Source organism: Pan paniscus, chromosome 1 (genome assembly GCF_029289425.2).
Source record: "Pan paniscus chromosome 1, NHGRI_mPanPan1-v2.0_pri, whole genome shotgun sequence".
Taxonomy (NCBI): Eukaryota; Metazoa; Chordata; class Mammalia; order Primates; family Hominidae; genus Pan; species Pan paniscus.
Window position 1 is genome coordinate 7,332,546 of NC_073249.2, and position 24,182 is coordinate 7,356,727.

The 24,182-nt window shown below is 38.7% G+C and overlaps 1 protein-coding gene and 1 long non-coding RNA gene across 5 annotated transcripts in view; one reads left to right on the plus strand and one right to left on the minus strand.

Moving 5' to 3' along the window:
- The window catches only part of LOC117977605 (uncharacterized), a 188,754-nt gene that overhangs the window by 33,082 nt on the left and 131,490 nt on the right, over positions 1-24,182 (plus strand). The window lies entirely within an intron of this gene.
- The window catches only part of WDR64 (WD repeat domain 64), a 151,341-nt gene continuing 138,096 nt past the window's right edge, over positions 10,938-24,182 (minus strand). For both annotated transcript variants that reach the window (XM_055097208.2, XM_034949821.4), the window contains 3 exons: positions 19,700-19,780; positions 18,617-18,730; positions 10,938-13,849 (listed from right to left, as the gene is read on the minus strand). In XM_055097208.2, coding sequence (XP_054953183.2) covers positions 13,769-13,849; positions 18,617-18,730; positions 19,700-19,780 — 276 coding nt within the window. In that variant the 3' untranslated portion in view covers positions 10,938-13,768. The remainder of the gene's footprint in view (positions 13,850-18,616; positions 18,731-19,699; positions 19,781-24,182) is intronic.

Genomic DNA, 24,182 nt, shown 5'->3' on the forward strand with positions numbered 1-24,182 from the left:
AATAAATCTCTTTCCATAGGACCTTTGGGATTCTGTTTCTCAGGAGAACCCTGGTTAATACACTTAGGAAAGTAAATTTACTGAGTTCCAAGGCAGCTAAGATAATATTGAGGTGGAATAGTAAAGAATTAAAGGTCAGAATGCTGATCCATGACAATTAACCCAGGAGCAAAATTTAAATTACTCCTTTGGCCAGAGATGAGGTATGGGGAGGGGTAGAGGAATAGGAGGAATAAATGAGTTGATTTTGGTATAAGTCATGCTGTGTGGGGGAAATAGAGGGAATGTCTTTAAAGGCGGGTGAAAGAAAATGATATTTGGAATTCACGATGGCATTCTATACTGATGTTCTAGAATCTAGAAAGATATGGTACTCTTTGAAGTAGATGGGGTAGGGGAAGGAATTGGAAAGGGGTGAGACTTTGATATTTTAAGTGTCTGAAAGCAGATTAACTTTCTCCCTCTTCAGTATCAATCAACAGAAAATTTTGATATTTTAATTGAGAAAAATTTAGAAGTTTCATAACCCTTCCTATATTTTTAAAGAGTAAATAAATTGCATGGTTAGGTTTTCAACATAGCAGCCCAAACTCCAGAAAATTCTTATGTAATAACAAATATATCTAAAGGAAACTTACTCCAATAAATATAATAAAATATTTATTTTGGGGTATTTTCTAATGGTTGCATATTTATTATAGCCCTCCTAAGTGACTTAGTAATAACACATTCTCCTTTATTGATTATATATCTTTCAAAATAATTCAGGGGGATTGCATTAACAAAGAAGAATTCATCGTGTTATGACAAATGTTATTCATTCCCCAAGTTCTTTTTTTTTTTTTTGGCTTGTCATATTAGTAATGAAAAGGTTTTGAAATCTTATCCGTTTACTCTGTATGCTTATTTATGTTGAAATATCTGAGTTTATTTTTGAAAACTCTTGAGGTTTTATGAGTCTCATTTTGTAAAGAGACTTCTTATTACTTCTTCAGTGGCAAGTAAACACTTGGCACTGAAATCTTTTTTTTTTTTTTTTTTTTTTTTTGGTTGAGACAGAGTTTTACTCTGTCACCCAGGCTGGAGTGCAATGGTGCGATCTCGGCTCGCTGCAACCTCCGCCTCCCGGGTTCAAGGGATTCTTACGTCCCAGCCTCCCAAGTAGCTGAGATTACAGGGTTATGTATGCCATCACACCTGGATATTTTTGTATTTTTAGTAGAGATGGGGTTTCACCATGTTTGTCAGACTGGTCTGGAACCCCTGACCTCAAGTGATCCGCTCTCCTTGGCCTCCCGAAGTGCTAGGATTACAGGCGTGAGCCACTGCACCCAGCCCTACCACTGAAATTTGGATTTTCAAGTAGACTTTCTTTTATTTTGGTTGTACTTTATAAAAAATGGGTCAGCTTTGAGAGAAGCTGACACTATCATTCATGAAAGGAAGCTTATTCAGACATGATCATTCATGAAAAGAAGCTGGAAACTTAGAATAAAATTTGGAAAAAAAATTGTGGTTTTTGGTGTAGTGGCTGGCATCTGTAATCCCAGCACTTTTGGATGCAGAGGCAGCAGGATTGCTTGAGGCCAAGAGTTCAAGACCAGACTGGGGGCAACACAGTGAGACCTTGTCTCTAAAAAAAAAAAAAAAAAAGAAGAAATCCAGATAATGTTTAGGGCAGTTAAACTACTCCGTATGATACTATAATGGTGGATACATGTTCTCATACACTGGCGCAAACCCATAGAATGTACAACACCAAGAGTGAACCCTAATGTATGCTGTGGACTCTGGGTGATAATGATGCATCAATATAGGTTCATCAATCATAACAAATGTACACTCTGGTGGGGGATGTTTATGATGATGGGGGCTATGCATGTGTGGGGGTAGGAGTAAATGGAAAAATCTCTGTACTTCCTCTGCTCTATTTTGCTGTGAACCTATAACTGCTCTGAAAAATAAAGCCTATTAAAATGTGTGTATATATAAATATATACGTAATCATCCATCCATATAAACCTTATCCCCAAAAAACTATGTTAATTTACAAAAATGCGTGTAATACAAAAGAATATAATAAATTACTTGTGCAATCTGGGCCAGAGGAATATCTGTGCAAGAATATAAAACATAATCGTGTTCTAAAAGCATTGCTGAGGGGAACATACAAATTTGGCTCTGCATTTTCTAAGTTTTCAGAGAAAAGAGGAAACAACATCCAGTTATAGTAATTATGGTGTCCACAAGATCAAAGCAGATTAGTTCTCTAGACAAAGCACAACATTTCTTAACCCTGAGACCCAAGGGAGGATTCTTGAGTTTTTGTGAAGACTGAGTTGGCCAGGTGGGGTGGCTCGTGTCTGTAATCCCAGCACTTTGGGAGGCCGAGGCAGCAGGGTCACTTGAGGACAGGCGTTTGAGACCACCCTCAGCAACAAAGTGAGGTTCTGCTTCTACAAAATAAAAAAATTACCCAGGCATGGTAGCCCGTCCCCTTAGTCCCAGGCTTGGGAGCAGAGGCAGAAGGATTGTTTGAGCCCAGCAGGCTGCAGTAAGCTATGATGGTGCCACTGCACCCCAGGCTGAGCAACAAAGTGAGACCTTGTTTCAAAAATAATAATAATAATTTTTAAAAAGACTCTGAGTGATCTAGGGATGGTGTAATCACCATTGTATCCCTGTATTAAGTAAAACAGCAGGTTCTGTTTGGCTGTTTATTACAATGTCCTTCAATTTAGGTTCAACAAAGCTGAAGTAAAATTTAGTAAATGTAGTTCAATGAGTTACCAAAATAAGATAATCCGAGTATTCAGCTTTCAAACAGAATAATATGATTCAAGAGACAAACCACACTGAATTGCCTTTCCCATATGTTGAATTGTTCTATTAAGGAATGAAATAAGAAAAATTGTTATAATAGAAAGCTACATAGAAGAATAACATAAGAAATAGCCTCCTGTATGCTGTACAAAATTATAGCTTTGTTTTCATCCTTCTGTCACTGTAATAATAAATACCTCCCTGAAAGAAAGCAAAAGCCATTGAGAAGATAATGAATAAGGATGTTCTCCATAATATGGAGCTCACCACAGGCATCAAACTCCAAAGACCCAATATTGTACTTTTTTTCTATGTGTTATTTAACACTTGATAATCAATTTGGCTGCTGATAACATAGCTTTTGAAGAGGTGACTGGTGGGCATATTCAGTTTCTGGTTAGCCTAGGAAAGAGGGAACAGGCAGGGGAACTGAAGAGGCTGGGAGTTCTATAGCCCTCATTACAGGTGGTGGATGTGTTGCTGAATTAAAAGACTGTCTACCGGGCGTGGTGGCTCATGCCTGTAATCCCAGTGCTTTGGGTGGCTGAGGCAGGTGGATCACCTGAGGTCAGGAGTTCAAGACCAGCCTGGCCAACATGGTGAAACCCCGTCTCCACTAAAAATACAAAAAATTAGCTGGGCATGGTGGTAGGCGCCTGTAATCCCAGCTACTCGGGAGGCTGAGGCAGGAGAATCGCTTGAACCTGGGAGGCAGAGGTTGCAGTGAGCCAAGATCACACCATTTGCACTCCAGCCTGGGCAAAAAGGGTGAAACTCCGTCTCAAAAACAACGACAACAAAAAAAAGATGGTCATTAGTAACTCAGATTGTCTCTCTGTTCTTCCCTCTCCACTGCCTTTACTCACCACAAAAATACAGTGTAAATGGCTAACTAGTGACACACAAATAATTTCATTTCCCGTTTCTTCAACCGTAATGCAATGGTTATAGGACAAAAGTCATGCGACAGGACAGCTCTAAATGAGCAGCCACACCATGCCACGTACAAGAAAAAAACACATGAGATCAGTACATCACTTTGTGGTTTTTAAGACACTGAGGTAAACAGGGTGGGTGACACTCATATTTCCAGATAAGAAAACTGAGGATCAGGAAGTTTAAGTAACTTCTCTGCTGTCACACAGCTTGTGAGTCAGAACAGGCTGGACAATGAACAGTGATGTCCTAATTCCAGGCCTGGTGATGTTCCCGCTACATCACGTATATCTAGCTGCCATTCTGCTGAGAATTACAGGTGCCTACTCTATGCAGGCACTGTTCTAGACCTTGGAGACATAGCGCATGACCTAACTAGAGTTCCTACTCTCAGAGAGCTTGTCTTCTAGGGAGGAGTAACAGATAAGAAGAAAAATAAGTAAATGATGTTATGGACTGGTGCTAAGTACTATAAAGGACAAGTAAGAAGGACGGAAAGCTTATGGGTGCATGTGAAGAGGCAGGTGTGGAAGGTGCCGTTTCAAATAGAGATGGTCACATAAGGATTCTCTTATAAGGTGACATTTGAACAGAGATCTGAAGGAAGTGGAGAAGTGCCCTGGGGGAAAATGTTCTTGTTTTATACCAGATATGCCGGCCAAAGTATATAACTTGTCTTTTCTGATACCTGGATTACATTGAAAGTACATGCTTTGTCCTATATATTTTAGACTTTTTTTTGTCTCATGTAAAAATTATCATTGGTGATTATTATCAATTGGTAATTATTATGAACTGTTGCCAGCTTGGTGGGAGTAAAATCTGGTAGACTAAATCTAATTATGTCATCCTAAAATATAATAAGATATGGCAGAAAATATTGAGGCCACACACAGGTGGGTGGGCTTGGCCTCAAAATTGGGCTGAATTAAATAGCAGATGGGGTTTCAGGATATTATAGAATAAAGATAGCCAGGGTTTTATGGCCAATATTGAATCCGCTGCTAGATTTAATTCAGTAACTCAATTTCATCAGATTTCTAAAAGTATACAATTTCCCTGCTTTCAAAAGGTTTATAATGTAGTTTCGCTGAAAACAAAAGAACAAAGCAAAACACTCGAACATATAAATAAATTAAATAACACAAGGTGTATAGCCAAGATTCATTGTCCAGCCTGTTCCAACTCACAAGCTGTGTGACAGCAGATAAATTACTTAATCTTCACTGGGAACTAGGAGACTCTTGGCCGCTCTGTTCAAGCACTCAGGGTCTGGTTAATATTTATTCCTTATTTCGCCCCAGTATTAAAAAATAATATCCCTTACTCTGTAGTCTTGAATTTCTCTGTTACACAGAGCTACCCAGTGATGACATGCACCTCCTTTGGTCTTAAAATATTTGACCCTCTCCTTCACCCTCCTAGTTCAGTACTTCTTAACCCTGGCAGTAAGTGAGGAGCCCTCACCTGGAGAGATTAAAACAGTAACAACAAAAATGATGCCTATACCTCTTCCCTGAGATTGAAATGTAACTCTAATCCCCGGCCCCCATTAGTTTTTTTCTGCTGCTATAAAAAATAACACAATCTTAATGGCTTAATAAAACATGAACTTATTATCCTAGAATTCTCGAGGCCAGAAGTCTGAAATGAGTGTCCTGGGGCTAAACTCAGGGTATGGGCAGGACCACGTTCCTGCTGGAGGCTCCAGGGAGAATCTGTTTTCTTGCTTCTCCAGCTTTAGAGGGAGCCCACATTCCTGTGTGGTTTCTCCTAGCTTCAAAGCACCTCACTCCAACCCTTCCTTCTGTCACCAAATCTCTATTTATTGACTTTAACTCTCTCCTCCTTCTCAACACTTTTGGGATTACCTTGGGCTCACCTGACTAATCCAGGATAATCTCCCCACCTCAAAATGCTTAATTTAATCAATCTGCAAAGCCCCCTTTTCCGTGTGAGGTAAATGCACAGATTCTGGGGATTAGATGCGGACATATTTGGGAGAAATTATTCTGTACATCCCCTCACCCCCCCCCCCCCCAACACACAGGAAGTGTGATTTTGTGAAATTTCTCCTTGTGATTCCAGTGTTCGGCTATTTGAGAATCATTGCCTTCGTTGATATGCAGCATCTATACAATTTTTATGTTTTTCTTATCTATTGATGCAAGAGGACATAATACTAACAACAACATTAAGAATAATGATAATGGCAAGCACTTGACTACTGCTTCCTATGGGTAGGACATCGAGCATTTTTAATATATTAACTCATTTAATCTTCACAACAACTCTGTGTATTAAGTACCACTCAAACGCCAAGAGGAATGAAATGTCACATGACATTTTTTGCCTGGCCCCAAACCAGTCCAGTTTAGGACATCACCAAGTAACTCTTAGCAGCCTTCATCCTTGTCTCATAGCTCATTATTTAGAAATGAAACACAAAATTAATAGGAGAAACTAGTGTATTTTTTTAAAGGTACAACATGCAGTAATTCTAAACATCAGGTCATGAGAGCAGTTTTGTTCTATTTTTAATGCTTGTAACATGTAGTTTTGAGGGTTTTTTTTTAACTTTCATTAGTAAATATAGCATAGCTACAGATAATTGAACAAAACATAGATGTAAAGCTTAATTTATCATCACCAAGGGAACATCACTGTAGCCATCAGCAAGTCAAGAAACAGAATGTTCCCAGCGGCCAGGAGGCCTCTTCCATGCCCCTTGTTTATCAGTCAGTTTCCGTCAGAGGAAACAGTGAGGGCTGCTACAGAATGTGGGATTTCTTATGAGGGTTTCACCTTACACAATCGTGGTGGCTTGGTGAACAGTTTATATACAGCTGTTGCTTCTGCGTCTTATGCTGGCTCTGAAATGAGCAGGGCAGGCAATCTGGCCCAGAAGTTGGAAAAGCTAAAGAAGAAGGTCTTGGGTAGTTGTAAGAGCAGAGATTGCCTCATTCCCAAGTGATTCAGGAAATCGGGGACAACATCCACTAAATGCAACAGTTTTGCACCTGCCTTTTGTGCACAAAAACACATGGCTGCTATTTCACTTCTGCCTTCTGTATTATACCGAGGTTCAGGTAGCCTATGCTAACTTAGAATTGCATGGAAGAAAATTCTGGATAAAATAGTTAGTTACAGCTAAGCTAAGTGGACACAGTACACATCTACCATACCGCCTCCCAATAACTACATTTTCCTTCTGCTGAAAAGATAACCACTATCCCAATTCTTATTTATTATTATTTTTTTTTGAGACAGAGTTTCAGTCTTGTCGCCCAGGCTGGAGTGCAGTGGTGCAATCTCGGCTCTCTGCAACCTCCGCCTCCCAGGTTCAGGCGATTCTCCTGCCTCAGCCTCCTGAGTAGCTGGGATTACAGGCACCTGACACCACGTCTGGCTAATTTTTGTGTTTTTAGTAGAGATGGGGTTTCACCACGTTGGCCAGGCTGGCCTCGAACTCCTGACCTCAGGTGATCCACCCACCTCAGCCTCCCAAAGTGCTGGGATTACAGGCATGAGCCACCGCGCCCAGCCTTATCGCAATTCTTATGGAAACCACTTCCTTGTGGTTTCTTCCATCTCTTTCTTTCTTTCTTTCTTTCTTTTCTTTCTTTTCTTTTCTTTCTTTCTTTTTCTTTCTTTCTTTGTTTCTCTCTCTCTCTCCACCTCCCCCTCTCTCTCTTTCTTTCTCTCTCTCCCCCCCTTTCTCTTTCTTTCTTCTTTCTTTCTTATATAATGCGTAATTATTTATTCCTAAACACTTTAGTTTAGTTTTCTATTTTTTAAAAAATTTAAGTGGAATCCCTTAGTTTGGGATAATTTGTGTCTGGCTTCTGTTCAACACTGTATTTTTGAGATTCACCCATGTTTTATGCATAATTAATTTATTCATTTTTATTGTATTCTGTTACATGAATATACCAAGAGTTATTTAGCCATTCCACCACTGGTGGACATTGAGATTGTTTCCAGTTCTGAGCTGTTGTGAATAATGTGGCTAGAAACATTCTCTTACATGTCTCTTGGTATACATGTGCACATATTTCTGTTAGATATAGACCAAGGAGTGGAACTGCTGAGTCGCAGAATGTTTGTTTGTCAATGTTAGTAGATAATATCAAAGTGTTTCCCAAAATGACTCAACCAATTTACACGTCCACCAGAAGTCCACAAGAATTGCTGTTGTTGCACATCCTTGCTGACATTTGGTATTGTTGGTCCTTTTAATTTAAGTAATTCTGAGGGTTTTCTAGTGGTATAGTGTGTGTGTGTGTGTGTGTGTGTGTATGTGTGTAATTTTTTTAACAGACTTTATTTTTTAGAACAATTTTAGTGCATAGCCTTTCCCAATATCAGCATCTCCTACCAGAGTGATATATTTGTTACAAGTGATGAACCTACACTGACACGTCTTTATTATCCAAAGTCCATAGTCTCTATGTTTAGGTTCACACTTGGTGTTGTACATTCTGAATTTGGACATGTATGAAATATATGTATTCACCATTGTAGTGTGATGTGGAGTAGTTTCACTGCCCTAAAACTCTGTGCTTCACCTATTCATCACTCCCTCACTCCCTAACTTCTGGCTACCATTGATCTTTCGACTGTTTCCATACCTTTGCCTTTTCCAGAATGCCATATAGTTGGAATCATACAGTATGCAGCCTTTTCAGAGTGGCTTCTTTCACTTACTTATGTGCATTTACATTTCCTCCCATCTTTTTATGGCTTGATAGTTCATTTCTTTTTAGTGAAGAGTAATATTTCATTGTCTGGTTGTACTAGTTTATCTATTCACCTACTGAAGGACATTTTCGTTGCTTCCAAATTATGGCAGTTATGGATAAAGCTGCTATAAACATCAGCATGCAGGTTTTTGTGTGGACATAAGTTTTCAGCTCTTTTGGGTAAATAACAAGAAGTGTAATTGCTGTATCATATGGTAAGAGTATGTTTAGTTTTATTTAAAAAACTGCCAAGCTGTCTTCCAAAGTGGTTGTGCCATTTTGCATTCCCAGCAGCAATGAATGAGAGTTCTTGTTGCTTCACATCCCCACCAGCATTTGGTGGTATCATCGTTCTGGATTTTGGTCCTTCTAATACATGTATAGTGGTTTCTCATTGTTTTAATTAGTATTTCATTGATGACATAGGATGTTGAGCATCTTTTCATATGCTTGTTTGCCAACTGTATATCTTCCTTGATGAGATGTCTGTTAAAGTCTTTGGCTCATTTTAAAATTGAGTTGTTTGTGTTCTTACTGTTGGGTTTTTTGTTTGTTTGTTTGCTTTGAAACAGAGTCACACTCTGTCATCCAGGCTGGAGTGCAGTGGTGCGATCTCAGCTCACTGCCACTGTAACTTCCACCTCCTACGTTCAAGTGATTCTCCTGCCTCAGCCTCCCAAGTAGCTGGGACTACAGGGACACTCCACCACGCCCGGCTAATTTTTGTATTTTTAGTAGAGACGGGGTTTCACCATGTTGGCCAGGCTGGATTCGAATGCCTGACCTCAGGCGATCTGCCCAGCTTGGCCTCCCAAAGTGCTGAGATTACAGGTGTGAGCCACCACGCCTGGCCTACTGTCGAATTTTATTATTTATGTTTATTTATTTTGAGGCAGAGTCTTGCTCGGTTGCCCAGGCTGGAGTGTAGTGGTGCAGTCTTGGCTCACTGTCACTGCAACCTCTGTCTTCCAGGTTCAAGCAGTTCTCCTGCCTCAGCCTCCCGAGTAGCTGGGACTACAGGCATGTGTCACCATGACTGATAATTTTTGTATTTTTAGTAGAGATGGGGTCACCATGTTGGCCAGGCTGGTCTGGAACTTCTGGCCTTAAGTGATCCACCCATCTTGGCCTCCCAAAGTGCTGGGATTACAGGCCTGAGCCACCATGCCTGGCACTGTAGAGTTTTAATAGTTCTTCTTATATATTAGATAACAGGTCTTTATCAGATGTGTCTTTTGCAAACATTTTCTCCCAGTCTTTGTCTTGTCTTTTCATTCTCTTGACAGTGTCTCTTACAGAGCAGATAATTTTAATCTTAATGAAGTGCAGTTTACAAAGCCAGGCATGGTGGCTTATGCCTATAATCCTAGCATTTTGGAAGGCTGAGGTGGACGGATTGCCTGAGCTCAGGAGTTTGAGACCAGCCTGGGCAACATGGCAAAACCCTGTCTCTACTAAAATGCAAACAAGTAGCAGGTTTATTACCAGCACATGGTGGCATGTGCCTGTAGTCCCAGCTACTTAGGAGGCTGAGGCACGAGAATTGCTTGAACCTAGGAAGTGGAGGTTGCAGTGAGCAGAGATTGTGCAATTGCACTCCAGCCAGGCGACACAGCAAGACTCTGTCTCCAAAAAAAAGAGAGAGAGGCTCTATTTATGAGGTGAACTTTATCAATTCCTTATTTCATAGATTGTGTCTTTGGTGTTGTATCTAAAACATCATTACCAAATTGAAGGAAATTTAAAATTTCTCCTATGTTACCTTCTAGGAGTTTTACAGTTTTACATCATACATTTAGGCTTATAATCCATTTTGAGCTAATTTTTGGGAAGGATGTAAGGTTGCATCTGAATTCATTTTTTGCACGTGGATGTCCAGTTGTTCCAGCACCATGTGTGGAAGTGTATCTTTTTTTTTCCATTGTGTTATCTTTGCTCCTTTGTCAAAGATCAGTTGACTGTATTTATGTGGGTCTGGTGCTGGGCTCTCTATTCTGTCCCATTGATCTATTTCTTATGTCTGTTGCCAGTACCACACTGTCTTGATCACGATAGCTTTATACTAAGTCTTGATATCAGTCCCCCAACTTCATTCTTCTTCTTCAACATTGTGTTTGCTATTCTGTGTCTTTTGCTTCTCCATATTAGCTTTAGAATCAGTTCCTCAATATCCCCAAAGTAATTTTCTGGGGTTTTGGTTGGGATTGCATTGAATTTTTAGATCAAGTTGGGAAAAACTGACATCTTGATGATATTGAATCTTCTTACCCATGAACATGGAATATTTATCCTTTATTTAGTTACTTGATTTCTTTCATCAGAAAGAAATATATGGGGTTTTCCTCATATAGTTCTTCTACATATTTTGTTAGGTTTTTGCCTAAGTATTGTGTTTTTAATTTCAATTCCACGTGTTCATTGCTGGTAAATAGGGAAGCAATTGACTTTTGCGTATTAATCTTGTATTCAACAACCTTGGGTATAATTGATTATTAATCCCAGGAGGGTATTTTTTGTTTTTGGTTGAATCTTTCATCTAATATGGTTCTGATTAGCATTACCTTGATTACTATTAAGAAAGTTGAGCACTTTTTAATATATGTATTGGCTATTTGCATAACCTCTTCTCTGAAGTGTTAGTTCATGGTTTTTTTGTTTGTTTTTTTTTTTTTGCCTATCCTACTGGATTGCCTTGATTTTTCTTATTGATTTGTTGGAGTTCTTTATATATTTTAGATATAAGTCCTTTCTTAGTTACAGGTAATGAAAATCTCTGCCATTCTACAGCTTGCCTTTTTTCTTTCTTAATAGTCTCTCTTTGGTAAACAGGAATTTTAAACTGTAATATAATTCAATTTACCTATCTTTTCTTTTGTACTCAGTGCTTCAAGAGATCTTGTAGCTTCTGTTTTTGCCTTCTTGAAACCATCAGATCATTATGTGAAGAATTGTGGTCTCGCCTCTTTGTGTTTTTGTTCTGTTTTGTTTTGTGTTTGAGACAGGATTTCGCTCCCTCACTCAGGCTGGTGTGCAGCGGTGCGATCTCAGCTCGCTGCAGCCTTGACACCCCAGGCCCAAGTGATCTTTCCACCTCAGCATCTCCAGTAGCTGGAACTACAGGCCTGTGCCACCACACCCAGCTAATTTGTGTATTTACTGTAGAGACAGAGTTTTGCTATGTTGCCTAGGCTGGTCTCAAACTTCTGCGCTCAAGCGATCCTTCCACCTCAGCCTCCCCAAGTTCTGGAATTACAGACTGTAATCTGGCCCCTTGGCTCTTTGGAGATGAGAGATCACACAGAAAGAGAAGTCCAGCCAGTAGTCAGCATCAAACACAAGGAGGCTGTCTTAGACCATTTAGACACTCACTGCAGTTGTGTGAGTGGCACCAGGTGAGACCAGAAGAAATGCCCCGGTGGAGCCAGCCCACATTGCTGACCCACAGAGTCATGAGCAAATACATGATTGCTGTTGCAAGCCACTCAATTTTTTTTCATTGTTTGTTATGCAGCAATAGATGACTAGTATAGAAAGAACTTACATCTTTACAATATTGAATCCTCAAAGCCATGAACATAAATATACCTTTGCATTTATATAGAGTTCCTCAAAGTTTTCTCTAAAATGTTATATTGATTTCTTCATTAAACTTTTTTCCCTCCTCTCTTTTAGTATGGAAAAAAATGAAAACACTCAGAGAATTTGAAAGAGTTCTTTAATGAATACCTGTATTCCTACCACCTAGATTCCATAATTAATGTGGTTTTAGATATGCTCTAACACATATCCATCTATCAGTCCATCCCTCTATCCATTAGTTCATCTTATTTTTTTGATTCATTTCAAAGTAAGTGGAAGACACTAGTAATCCTATTAGCATGCATATCAATGAGAATATTAGTTTACAATTCTTAATTTTTTGAAAAAATTCACATACAACGAAATGCAGAAATATCATCCAATAAATTTTGAAATGCACACCTAGCTGTATAACCCAAACTTTATTAAGATAACATTACCATTCACCCCAGAAAGTTCTTTCATACCCCTTCTAAATCTCTAAATCTCTCTGTGATATTTGCCCTCTCTCCCAGAGGCCACCATTGTTTTAGTTTTTTAAACTGAGTATTAGTCTTTCCTGTTGTAGAATTTTATAAACGTGGAATCATACAACATGTATTCTTTCTGTAAGGTTTTTTTGACTTAACATATTCTTGAGATTGGTCTATGTTAATGCATGCATTAGCATTTTATTCCCTTTAATTGCTGAGGATTCCATTGTCCTACCCTACCATAGTTTGTTTAGTCATTCTTCTGTTGTGGAAACTAGGCTTTTTCCTTTTTTGAGTTATTATTAATAACTTTTATAAAACTTTTATAAAGATTCTTGTTTACTTTATTTTCTTAAAGTGTATTTTAATATTAATATGGCTATATTGATTTTCTTTAGGTTAGTTTTTGCATCATACATCTTTTTTCATTCTTTTATCTTTAAGAGTTTGGTGTCCTTGTATGTTAGATGTGTTTCTTGTAAACAACATATAGTTGGATTTTGTTTTTTTTAATCCATTCTGACAACCTTTTAAACTTGCATACTTTAACCTATTAAAGGTTTCATAATTATTGATATATTTAAGGTTAAATCTACCATGTTACTATGCTTTTTCTATTTCTATGACCCATTTTTCTTCCTTTCTTTGCCGTCTTTTATATTTATCTGGAGTCAGGTCTGGACTACATATACATAACTTCTGACTTTGAGAAACTTAGGACATTTTCTTCCAGATAATATTTCTCTAAATGAAGAAGACAAACATCTAGAGATCTGACTGGTACATTTTTCTTTTTAATAATTCTTTTTGTACAACACATAGCATGACTTGAAAGTGCCTTTTACTGCACATGTTCTGACAGTCATTCTGGCTGTGGAGTAAGGTGACCAATGGGAGGAAGTGGAAAGCTAAACATTGATAACCGTATTATTTTAGACCTACTAATGCTGTTGATTTCATTTGTTTTCTTATGTGTCAGTTTGCTGATAGTAAATAAGAAACACCGCCTAAACTTCTGGCTGCTTGCTGCTTGCTTGGTATTCAGAGTTGAGGTCACCAGAACTCCCTAAGCAATCTTTCCCATCAATAGGATGGCCTGACACCAGAGATGACTGATAGTGTCTGGTGGTTTCTCCCTCTCATCCTGAAATAAAGAGCAGGTATCATCCAAACGTTGCCATTGTATGTGCAGCAGCCATTTCTGATTTTTTCTCCTTACTTGGGTATAGCTGGGAAGAAGGAAGAAGCCAGATTTATTTGTGGGACTAAATTTTTTTTCAAACTTCTTCGTGGTGCCTGTGAAATAAAGAGCATGTCAGTTAGTAACTGGCGTTCTACTGACAAACACAATTTTCCAGAGTCAAGTTGTATTGCTAATTTACATAGAGATTTTAATCCTCCTAGAAAAAAAATGAATAGTTATTTACTTAACAATCCTATGTGACTTCAGGATAAAAGTATGTTAAATTAGGAGGTGGGGCTCCTGAAGGATGCGGTGGACAAGCAGAAGCTGAAGAGCTACTTAACTGGGCAGTTATCCATTCTAGGACTCAGCTGCACAGTGTGGAAAGGGTTGGGTCAAAACAAAACAAAACAAGACTTGGTTAATTAATAATTAATATTGTATATGTGCTGCCGAAGCGAGCACAATTAATAATTAATTAATATTGCAGATTAATAACATCAGAGTCCCGTTGGCTCACAGGAAAATAAAATCAAGTGATTATCAGTCACACAAATGAGGAATAAAAGTTTGGTTTTTGTTGTGTTGTGCTTTGTTCTGAGACAGGGTCTTGCTCTGTCACCCAGGCTGGAGTGCAGTGGCACCATCACAGCCCACTGCAGCCTCAACCTCCTGGGCTCAAGCAATCCTCCCATCTTAGCCTCCCGAGTAACTGGGACCACAGGCATGTGTCACCACGTCCAGCTAATAAAAGTTTGTTTTGCATTGATTATTTTTGGAAGAAATAGGTATAAAAATTTAAACTAATTTGGTTTAAAAATTCATATCAGTAATGTTCAACCAATATTCACAATACATGTCAATTTGATTTTATGGTCTATTATGGGGAAAAAGAAAGAAGAAAAAGGGAAGAGGAGATGTAGAGAGTTATAAGGAAAGGGAGAAGAGTGAGCTCCTAAGGTCAAGATTCAACCACTTACGGATCCTTTAAGCTTGGACATTAAGAGGTCACATGACTACTCCTCTTTCTCCCACAGACAAGGTAGGAGGCTTAGCTCCCTGGATCAACCTGCTAAACCCCAGCAGAGGGAACTTTCCAAGCTGCACAGATCTTTCTTTTATTTTATCTTTTTCTTTTTCCACTTGTTTTAAAGGCTAATTCGCTATTTCATTCAGCAAATGTTTCTGCAATGTCTCTTATGTTCCAGACATTGGCACTGCAGCAGAGAGTAAGTTAGGCAAAGTTTCTGCCTTCATGGATCTTACATTCTAGTGGGATAAAGGCAATAAAAATGACTTTTTAGGGGAAAAATTAAGCTATATGAAAAATACTTTTGGAAAAAATGGATTTTTATATGATACAATGTCATGTAGTGATCAGAGCTATGAAAAAAATTAAATCAGTGAGGAGACTGAAAAAGATGGGAAGGGTGGGGCTCTCTAGTGTTCATTAATTGTTAATTCTCATAAGGTTATTCTGACCAGGAGAGACCTAGCAGCTCACCCATCACTGAATTATACCGCATTGCATTTAAGTGTCCAGGCTCTGAAGTTAAGTGACTGGATTTATCCCAGCTCTATGACTTGCTTTTTTGGAATCTCAGAGGAATTACTTCTCCTCTGTGTTTCAGTTTTCTTAACTGTAACAGGAGGATGATCATTGCAACATATCTCAAAGTGTTGTTGCAAAGATGAAATGAAAGAGTACATAGCAAATGCACAATATCATACTGGGCAACATTGATTTGAAAATAAAGATTTGCTGTTATCATTAGAAATATTACTGAGTTACAGTTTATATATTCTTTTCACCTAAAATAAAATTGTGAGAATTTTTCTGTCATTAAATACTTTTTTTTTGAGACAGAGTTTCATTCTGTCACCCAGGCTGAGATGCTTTGGCACAATCTTGGCTCACTGCAACGTCCACTTTCCAGGCTCAAGCGATCCTCCCACCTCTCCCAAGTAGCTGGGACTACAGGTGTGCACCACCACACCCGGCTAATTTTTGTATTTTTTTTTTTTTTTTTTTTTTTTGTAGAGACAAAGTCTCACTGTGTTTCCCAGACTGGTCTCAAACTCCTGGGTTCAATCAGTTCAACTGCCTCAGCCTCCCAAAGTGCTGGGATTACAGGCATGAGCCACTGAGCCTGGCCTGTCATTAAATAGTTCGGAAAAACTATGGAGTATGTTTTCACATATACCATCTTTCACTTAGACATTTTTGCATGATTGGACATGTTTCCACAATTTTGAAAATGGGTTACACTTTCCAAAGTTCACTTTCTTCCCTTCTCTTCCTACATTTAAACTGAAAAGGAAATACAAACTCATGTTCTGATTTATCTTTTGTTGTACCATGGTTAATATTTTATAATGTGTTGTTTAATTCTAAAGAGGCGTATAAATGATTTAAAGAAGTTCATATTCAGAATTAGCATTTCTATATTTAAAAATAGTAAGTCAAAATAGACTAAGATATTTGTTATTGAACCTTTTACTCAAAGGACTTTCTTCCAACTGTACTGTAAGTTCCTTAATCTATAAATGGATTCCTGGTCCCCAGAACAGTGCAGGGGACATGATGAATATTTTAAGGTATTCCATAAATATTTGTTTCATAAAAGTGAAATTTCTCCCCCTGAATTTCTGAGGTCGTTTTATGCCCACCATTTTGGAAGTATTTTTATGAAACGAGGCATTTGGTGTCTAACTATTGATTTTATGTGATCCTGTTTTTCCATTTAGGCTCTTTGGAGTTCTAAAATTGTAGACAGTTAACATAGTGGTGCTTTAATCTATCCCAGTTTCCAGATTTTGCCATCTTACTAAGTGCACAATTTTCTAAAAGGGTCTTAATTGTATATTGGAAACCAATTTTGACCCCCTGGCCACACTTATCTATTTCTTTTAGTAAACCAGAAGAGAGTTTTATGTGAGGATTTTTCAATTTAAGCAAATTAAGGCACCTATTTTCTATAAACAAATGAAGACATCTATTCCTTTTGTCTTTCTGGTGTGATCGACGATCTATCAGAGTGATTAAGAGAAAATAAAGGATTTGTCAGAACATCAGGTTATTTAGACATCTTAAAAATGTCTTTGTGTTTGGATAAATAATTTATCATTCTTTATGATCTCTAATAAAATTAATTATAGTAGAGTCAAATTCTGGTTATTGGAGTGTAGATTAGTCTTTATGTAGATTAACTGTGAATAATTTTTCATTCCATATTGTCTTCCCCCTGGTACCTAAGACATATTTGGCCATCTTCTTTCTGTCACTTAGTATTTACTTAAAGAATGCAAAGTATATTTAACATCAGATGAGATAAAATTTAAATAAGAGTGCAAATAGACATAAAATGCATGAATTATAAAACCTAATGCACAGAGTCGTGCAGAAAAAAATACAAATACTTTATTACCTTTAGTTTTGGATTTTTTTTTTCATTTCCAGGTCTCTAGACAAGGTTTTGGATTATTTATACAACTGTGTTTCATCAGTTACATAAAATAATTAAAAGTAAATGATATTTTTTAACAGAAAACTCTTCTAATGCCAAAAATTCTTACTCAAATAATTGTCAGAGTTGATGATGAACAGAAATTATTCATATTCTCATTAAGTGCACAAGCTAACATTATTATGGCAAAGTTTTCAATATTAATTAAAGCAGCTTTGAATATTGTTGTTGTTGTCAGTATTTGTTATCTATTACTGAGTTAGGCACAATCAATAAACGCCAACTCCTTTTTAATTTTAATCTGACTTCATGGAAAGGAGACTTATAAAAAATTACCATGTGCTATATCTTCCTCCTAAATGTTTGATCTATTTTAATGACTGGATAAATGGCCACAGGTTAAGTTAGGCCCCTGAAAGCTTCTAGAACTAGTAGGAGAGTGATAGGTTATATAGTGATAGCTGTGTAGGCTATCATGGTTTAATTGAATGAGCTTGGAGTCAGAGTAGGTATCAGCTTATCACTTCATTTGTATGTGATCTTTGGTAAGCCACTTGACCTTACTTTAGACTCCATTTTTTTTCCCAGCTCTAAGAGAGTCTAATATTTTCTTTGTTCTTATTGTGAAAATCAAATGAATCATTTATAAAATCACTGCAAACTCTAAAGCATTGCATGTTAGTTATTTTTATTAATACTGTAGAAAAATTCTTGCAGCTAAGACAGAAACTGACCTCATGGCTTTACTCTGTAGGTACAACCAAATTAAGACACAAGGATGGTTATACAGCCCTCCTCTATGTCATGTCAAATCTCCTAGTTTCTAAAACAGCTCAGTGAATTTCAGTCATAAAGCTCTAGATAAGCTTCATTAGCTCAGGCTTATTGATCTTATTTGATTTTTCTCTTTCTCTGTCCAGCAAATTCATGATTTTCATCTCACTGAGCTAAAACACACACATCTGGAATATTCATAAAAAAATATGAACTGAGGCCGGGCACAGTGGCTTATGCCTGTAATCCCAACACTTTGGGAGGCCAAGGTAGGTGGATCACCTGAGGTCAGGAGTTCGAGACCAGCCTGGCCAACAAGGCGAAACCCCATCTCTACTTAAAAAATACAAAATTAGCTGGACACAGTGGCGCATGCCTGTAATCCCAGCTACTTAGGAGGCTGAGGCAGAAGAATCGTTTGAACCTGGGAGGCGGAGGTTGCAGTGAGCTGAGATCGTGCCATTGCACTCCAGCCTGGGCAACAAGAGGGAAACTCCGCCTCAAGAAAAAAAAAAAAGTATGAACTGAAATGATTTTAGGTTCAGAATGTTTCTGAAAGCAGAGACATATTTTTAAAAAAACAAACAGAAATAGGATACACTGAAATTGGAGTTAACGGTGGAATTAGTACTAACTTACTTTTTCACGTTGAACATGACCTCCCTTCTTCTTTCCTGTAAAGCCATCTGAAGAGTCCTTTTGGGCTTCTATGCCAATCAGTGGAAGAAATCTTAGACTAGTGGGGCTTGATATCTGGAAGCCATAAATTAGTCAGTGAGACACACTAAAAGTGATTACTTCTGTAATATGAATTCAGGAGTTGGGATGAGGAGTGAGAAGCCCCAGCTGCTTCAAAATACACACCCCCCCTTCTTCCCAGTTGCTCAGTATTAAATCTTTATTTGATTTAATTTTTATTTTTAAAATAGAGACAGGGTCCCATTATGTTGCCCAGGCTGGTCTCAAATTTCTGGGCTCAAGCAGTCTCCTTGCGTCTGCCTCCCAAAATTCCAGGGTTACAGGTGTGAGACACTGCATTCTGTCTACCTTTTAGAAATTCACTATTAAATCTTGATAGTTCACCCTTTAGCATCATCTGTTAGCTTAAGTATTTGATACCTGTTACAACATGTTCTTAGGAAAGATAACATCTAAGATATAAGTTAATTTGAAATATTTGGTCTCTGGCTTATTATTTCTTGGGTTAATTAATTAGTTGTCTAACAAAGGTTACCTGGGGTGGAGACTTGAAGGATGAGTAGGGATTTTGAGGGAAACAAGAAATGAATGAATTCTGGGCAGGGGGGCAGCACGGGCACAGTTGCAGAGGTATTGGAGAGACCAGTGATGCTTAAGGCACGGAAAGTAATTTCATGTGGTTGGAATATAGGCAGAGTATGAGGAGAAGGTGGTGAAAAAAGAGGGTGGATCCTGGAGGTTTTATAAGCCAAGCAAGGGCATTTGGATTTTACCCTGTAGTTGACAAGCCACCAGAGTAACGTTCAAAATAACCACCACGTGGTATGGCAGAGACAAGGGACCCGGTCATTGACACACACAGTCCAAGACTTTTCTGGGACTGCACGTGATACGTTTTTGGAAGCAACGGTCCAACTGACTGTATGATTTTCTCCAACCTTGCTTGGTAGCCCAGGGTCAGGAATGAGATGGCAGATTCTCTACTGTTCTGTGACCCCTCTACTCCTAGAAACTCCAACTCACACTGTATATAGGCAGAGAGCCAAAAACAATCCCTGCCTCTCTGTTTTCAGTCACAAAACCTTCCAAGGGATATCTTCGAATCTGCAAAACAAAGGGATGAATGTTTAATGAAAGGGGCACATCCTATCACTGGTAAAATACCTGGGTTCAAATCCTGACTCTGTCACTTATTAGATGTGTAATCTTAGACAAGGGACTTCCCTGTTACCTAGTTATGAGAATCAAATAAATAATATGTATAGCAAGGTGCTATTCAATTGTAAGATTTAGTACCACTGTGTCATCATTCATGGTCACAATACATCAAAAAAGAAATTAACAGAAGAGGTGAATAGATAAATATTACATAATTGAAAATGAAAAGGAATGGACAAAACAAGACTGCTGGTGAAAATCAGAGTCCTAAGGGAAAGGCATTTTAATTTAACTTTAGCATTCAACCTTTGTTGTTTTACCAACCAACTGAGGTAAAAAGAGAATAAAGCGGCCGGGCACGGTGGCTCATGCCTGTAATCCCAGCACTTTCAGAGGCCGAGGCGGGCAGATCACGAGGTCAAAAGATCGAGACCATCCTGACCAACATGGTGAAACCCCGTCTCTACTAAAAATATAAAAATTAGCTGGGAGTGGTGGCAGGTGCCTGTAGTCCCAGCTACTTGGGAGGCTGAGGCAGAAGAATCACTTGAACCTAGGAGGCGGAGGTTGCAATGAGCCGAGATCACAGCACTGCACTCCAGCCTGGATGACAGAGCAAGACTCTGTCTCAAAAAAAAAAAAAAAAAAAAAAAAGTAAAGCTTAAAATATGTGGGGCATTCAATTATTTCATTTCAAGGGCTCTAAAACTCATTCTAAAGATTTCTCCAAATTTACTTAGTGTTTCAGTTAAGTTACTTAAAAAATGATTTCTTATCTCTAAATTGAAAGAGAATGTTAAAAGTGAATTCCAATCTTTATTTCTAGGTTGTACTATTTTAGTCCTATTCAACAAAATTGAGTATCTGTTACAGGTTATGCATGTATCTTTGCTCATAAAGAGCTTATGATTTAGTGATAGGGATGGGAAGTAGAGGTAAATATACAAATAATTCTTTTTTTCTTTTTTTTTTTGAGACAGGGTTTTGCTCTTGTTGCCCAGGCTGGAGTGCAATGGCGTGATCTCAGCTCACTGCAACCTCTGCCTCCTGAGTTCAAGGGATTCTCCTGCCTCAGCCTCCCAAGTAGCTGGGATTACAGGCGCCTGCCACCATGCCCAGCTAATTTTTGTATTTTTAATAGAGACAGGTTTCACCATGATGGCCAGGCTGGTCTCGAACTCCTGACCTCAGGTGATCCACCCGCCTCAGCCTCCCAAAGTGTTGAGATTATAGGCATGAGCCACCACACCCAGCTGAATAATTCTATTTTAATGTAGAACACGATAATATAACATGTTATGAGACATGAAGCAGGGAGACATGGAGCCTTTGGCAAAAGTGGAGCTAATGTTTATTGAGAAACTAAAATGTACCTGGTATGTATTTTCTCATTTAATTCTCACAAAAACCCTTTGAAGGATTTTCAAATGAGGAGAGAAAGAACGAACTTATCTAAAATTAAACCTAAGTCTGTTAGGCTCTACACCCTGTGGCTTCCCTCCTTAGCACCCTGTCTTCAGGGAAAAGAAGGTACCTGAGCTCCATTTGGACAGAAAGGTAAAGTTTTTGAAAATTGTTTCATTTGAAAAGAATTGAAGATTAAATATTTATTAAATGTGAGGTAGATACTGTTAAAGAATAATGATATACTGAGCATTCAGGACATACTGGACATTCGTGGATCTTCTGCCTGTTTTACAAATTGGAACAACACCCCCAACTTTGAAGGTAGATACTGTTAAAGAATAATGACATACTGAACATTCAGTGGACACTTGTGGATCTGCTGCCCTGTTTTACAAACTGGAACAACACCCCCAACTTTGAGCTCTGTATGTGAAGCTCTCCCTCACCTCACTCCTGCTCATCTACCCTCAGACATAAATAGCAATCCAGAATTTTGTGTTTTTAATTCTCTTGCTTTTGTTTATGTAATTTTACCTTATACATGTTTCTTGCTCAAACAACATTTTGTTTTGTTTTGCCTATTTTTGACTGTTACATAAATGAAATTGTTATGGATATACTTATGCAAAATTGTTCTCATTCAATAGTTGCTTCAAACCATCATTCCTGTAGATGAGCGTTTCTCTCGTTCATTTATTTTCACAGGTGTATAGTATTCCAGTTTATGAATATGTCATAACTGATTTGCCCATTATCCTGTTGATGAGCACTTAGGCTGCTTTCAGGGATTTGCTATTGCAAACTGCACTTCTCTGAGCATTCTCGTACCTGTCTCCTAAGGAGATGTTCAAGTTTCCCTAAGGTATACATTTAATAGGATAGGCCTATTTTCATCTTTACTAGATAATGCCACATTACTTTCCACGGTGGTTCTATCAATTTACACCACTACCATCAGCAGATTAGTGTTCTGATTGTGCCACAAAACACCAACCCTTGCTATTTTCAGCCTTTTTGGTATTTGTCAATCTGGCTTCTGTGGAGGAAGGGCTCCTGTGGAGTCCTCCTCTGCCATCTTGCTCAGCCACTTTATTTTAAACCATTTTGTGGAATCGTCTCTTTTTTCCTCACTGATTTTAGGAGTTCTTTCCATATCCTGTATACTGACTTTTGTTAATTTTTATTTTATTTTTATTTATTTATTTATTTTTTGAGACAGAGTCTCACTCTGTCGCCAAGGTTGGAGTGCAGTGGCACGATCTCAGCTCACTGCAACCTCCATCTCCTGGGTTCAAGAGATTCTCCTGCCTCAGCCTCCTGAGTAGCTGGGACTACAGGTGCACACCACCATGTCCCACTGATTTTTTGTATTTTTAGTAGAGACGGGGTTTCACCATGTTAGTCAGGATGGTCTCGATCTCCTGACCTCGTGATCTGCCCACCTCGGCCTCCCACAATGCTGGGATTACAGGCGTGAGCCACCGCACCCGGCCCCTGTATACTAACCTTCCTATGTATTACAAAGATAGGGTGGACGTGGACAGATGGAAGAGGTTATAGATATGGCAAGGACATCCCAGGGGAACTAAATTACAGGGCAGAAGACAGAGAGGAATGCTCAGGAAACAGTAATTAGTGTTATTTGTAGAGGGTGGGGTAACTGTAGGTTGGTAATGGGAGATACATTTAGAAAGGTTCTTTTGGTTTATTTTGTGGAAAACCTTGAGGAAATCAATTTTATTAATGCTAGACCTTAGCCTAAAGAATCATTTTATATCTGTTCTCTAGAAGTGTTAAAATTAGAAATAGAATGAACAGCAGTACACTTTTCTCTCTTAATTCTGCACTGAAGAAAAACATGTCTGTCTGTGAAAGGTAGAAGAACAGCTACCAAAGATGTCCACATCCTTTTCTCCTACTTCCTAACTTGTGAATCTATTGCTTTACTTGGCGAAAGAGACTTTGCAGATATGATTCATGTTAAGAACCTTGAGACAAGCATATTATGCTGTATTATCTAGATAAGCCAAGTCTAATCACTTTAATCTTTCGTTGTTTTTTCTTTTTTTTTCCCCCCCAGACAGGGTCTCACTCTTTCGCCCAAGCTAGAGTGAAGTGGTGGGATCATAGCTCACTGTAACCTCAAATTCCTGGGCTCAAGGGATCCTCCCACCTCAGCCTCCCAACTAGCTAGGACGACAGGTGGACTGTCACCATGCCCCGCTACTTTTAAAACAATTTTTTAATAGAGACATAGTCTCACTATGTTGCCTAGACTGGTCTTGAACTCCTGGACTCTAGGGATCTTTCCACCTTGATCTCCCAACATGATGGGTTTACAGGCCACTGTGCCCGGCCCACATAAATATTTAAAAGCAGATAATTTTTCATGCTGGGTCAGAGGGCTATGTGACCACATGGTCAGAGAGGGGACACATTTCTGGCTCTTTTTTGTTTGTTTTTTTTTGAGAGGGAGTCTTGCTATGTTGCCAAGGCTGGAGTGCAGCGGCACGATCTCAGCTCACTGCAACCCCTGCCTCCTGGGTTCAAGCAATTCTCATGCCTCAGTCTCCTGAGTAGCTGGGACTACAGGCGCTTATCACCATGCCTGGCAGATTTTTTTACTTTTAATAGAGATGGAGTTTCGCCATGTTGATCAGGCTGGTCTCGAACTCCTGACCTCAGGTGATCCACACACCTCTGCCTCCCAAAAGTTCTGAGATTACAGAGGTGAGCCACCATGTCTGGCCCATTGCTGGCTTTGAAGATGAAGGAAGGGAGCCACAAGCTAAGGAATACGGGCTTCTCTCTTATAGCCTTCAGAAAGAAACTCAGTTCAGGTGACACCTCAGTATAGCCCCCATGGAGAACTTTTGGCCTCCAAAATTGGGAGATAATTAATTTGTATTGTTTAAGCCACCAAGTTTATAGTAATTTGTAA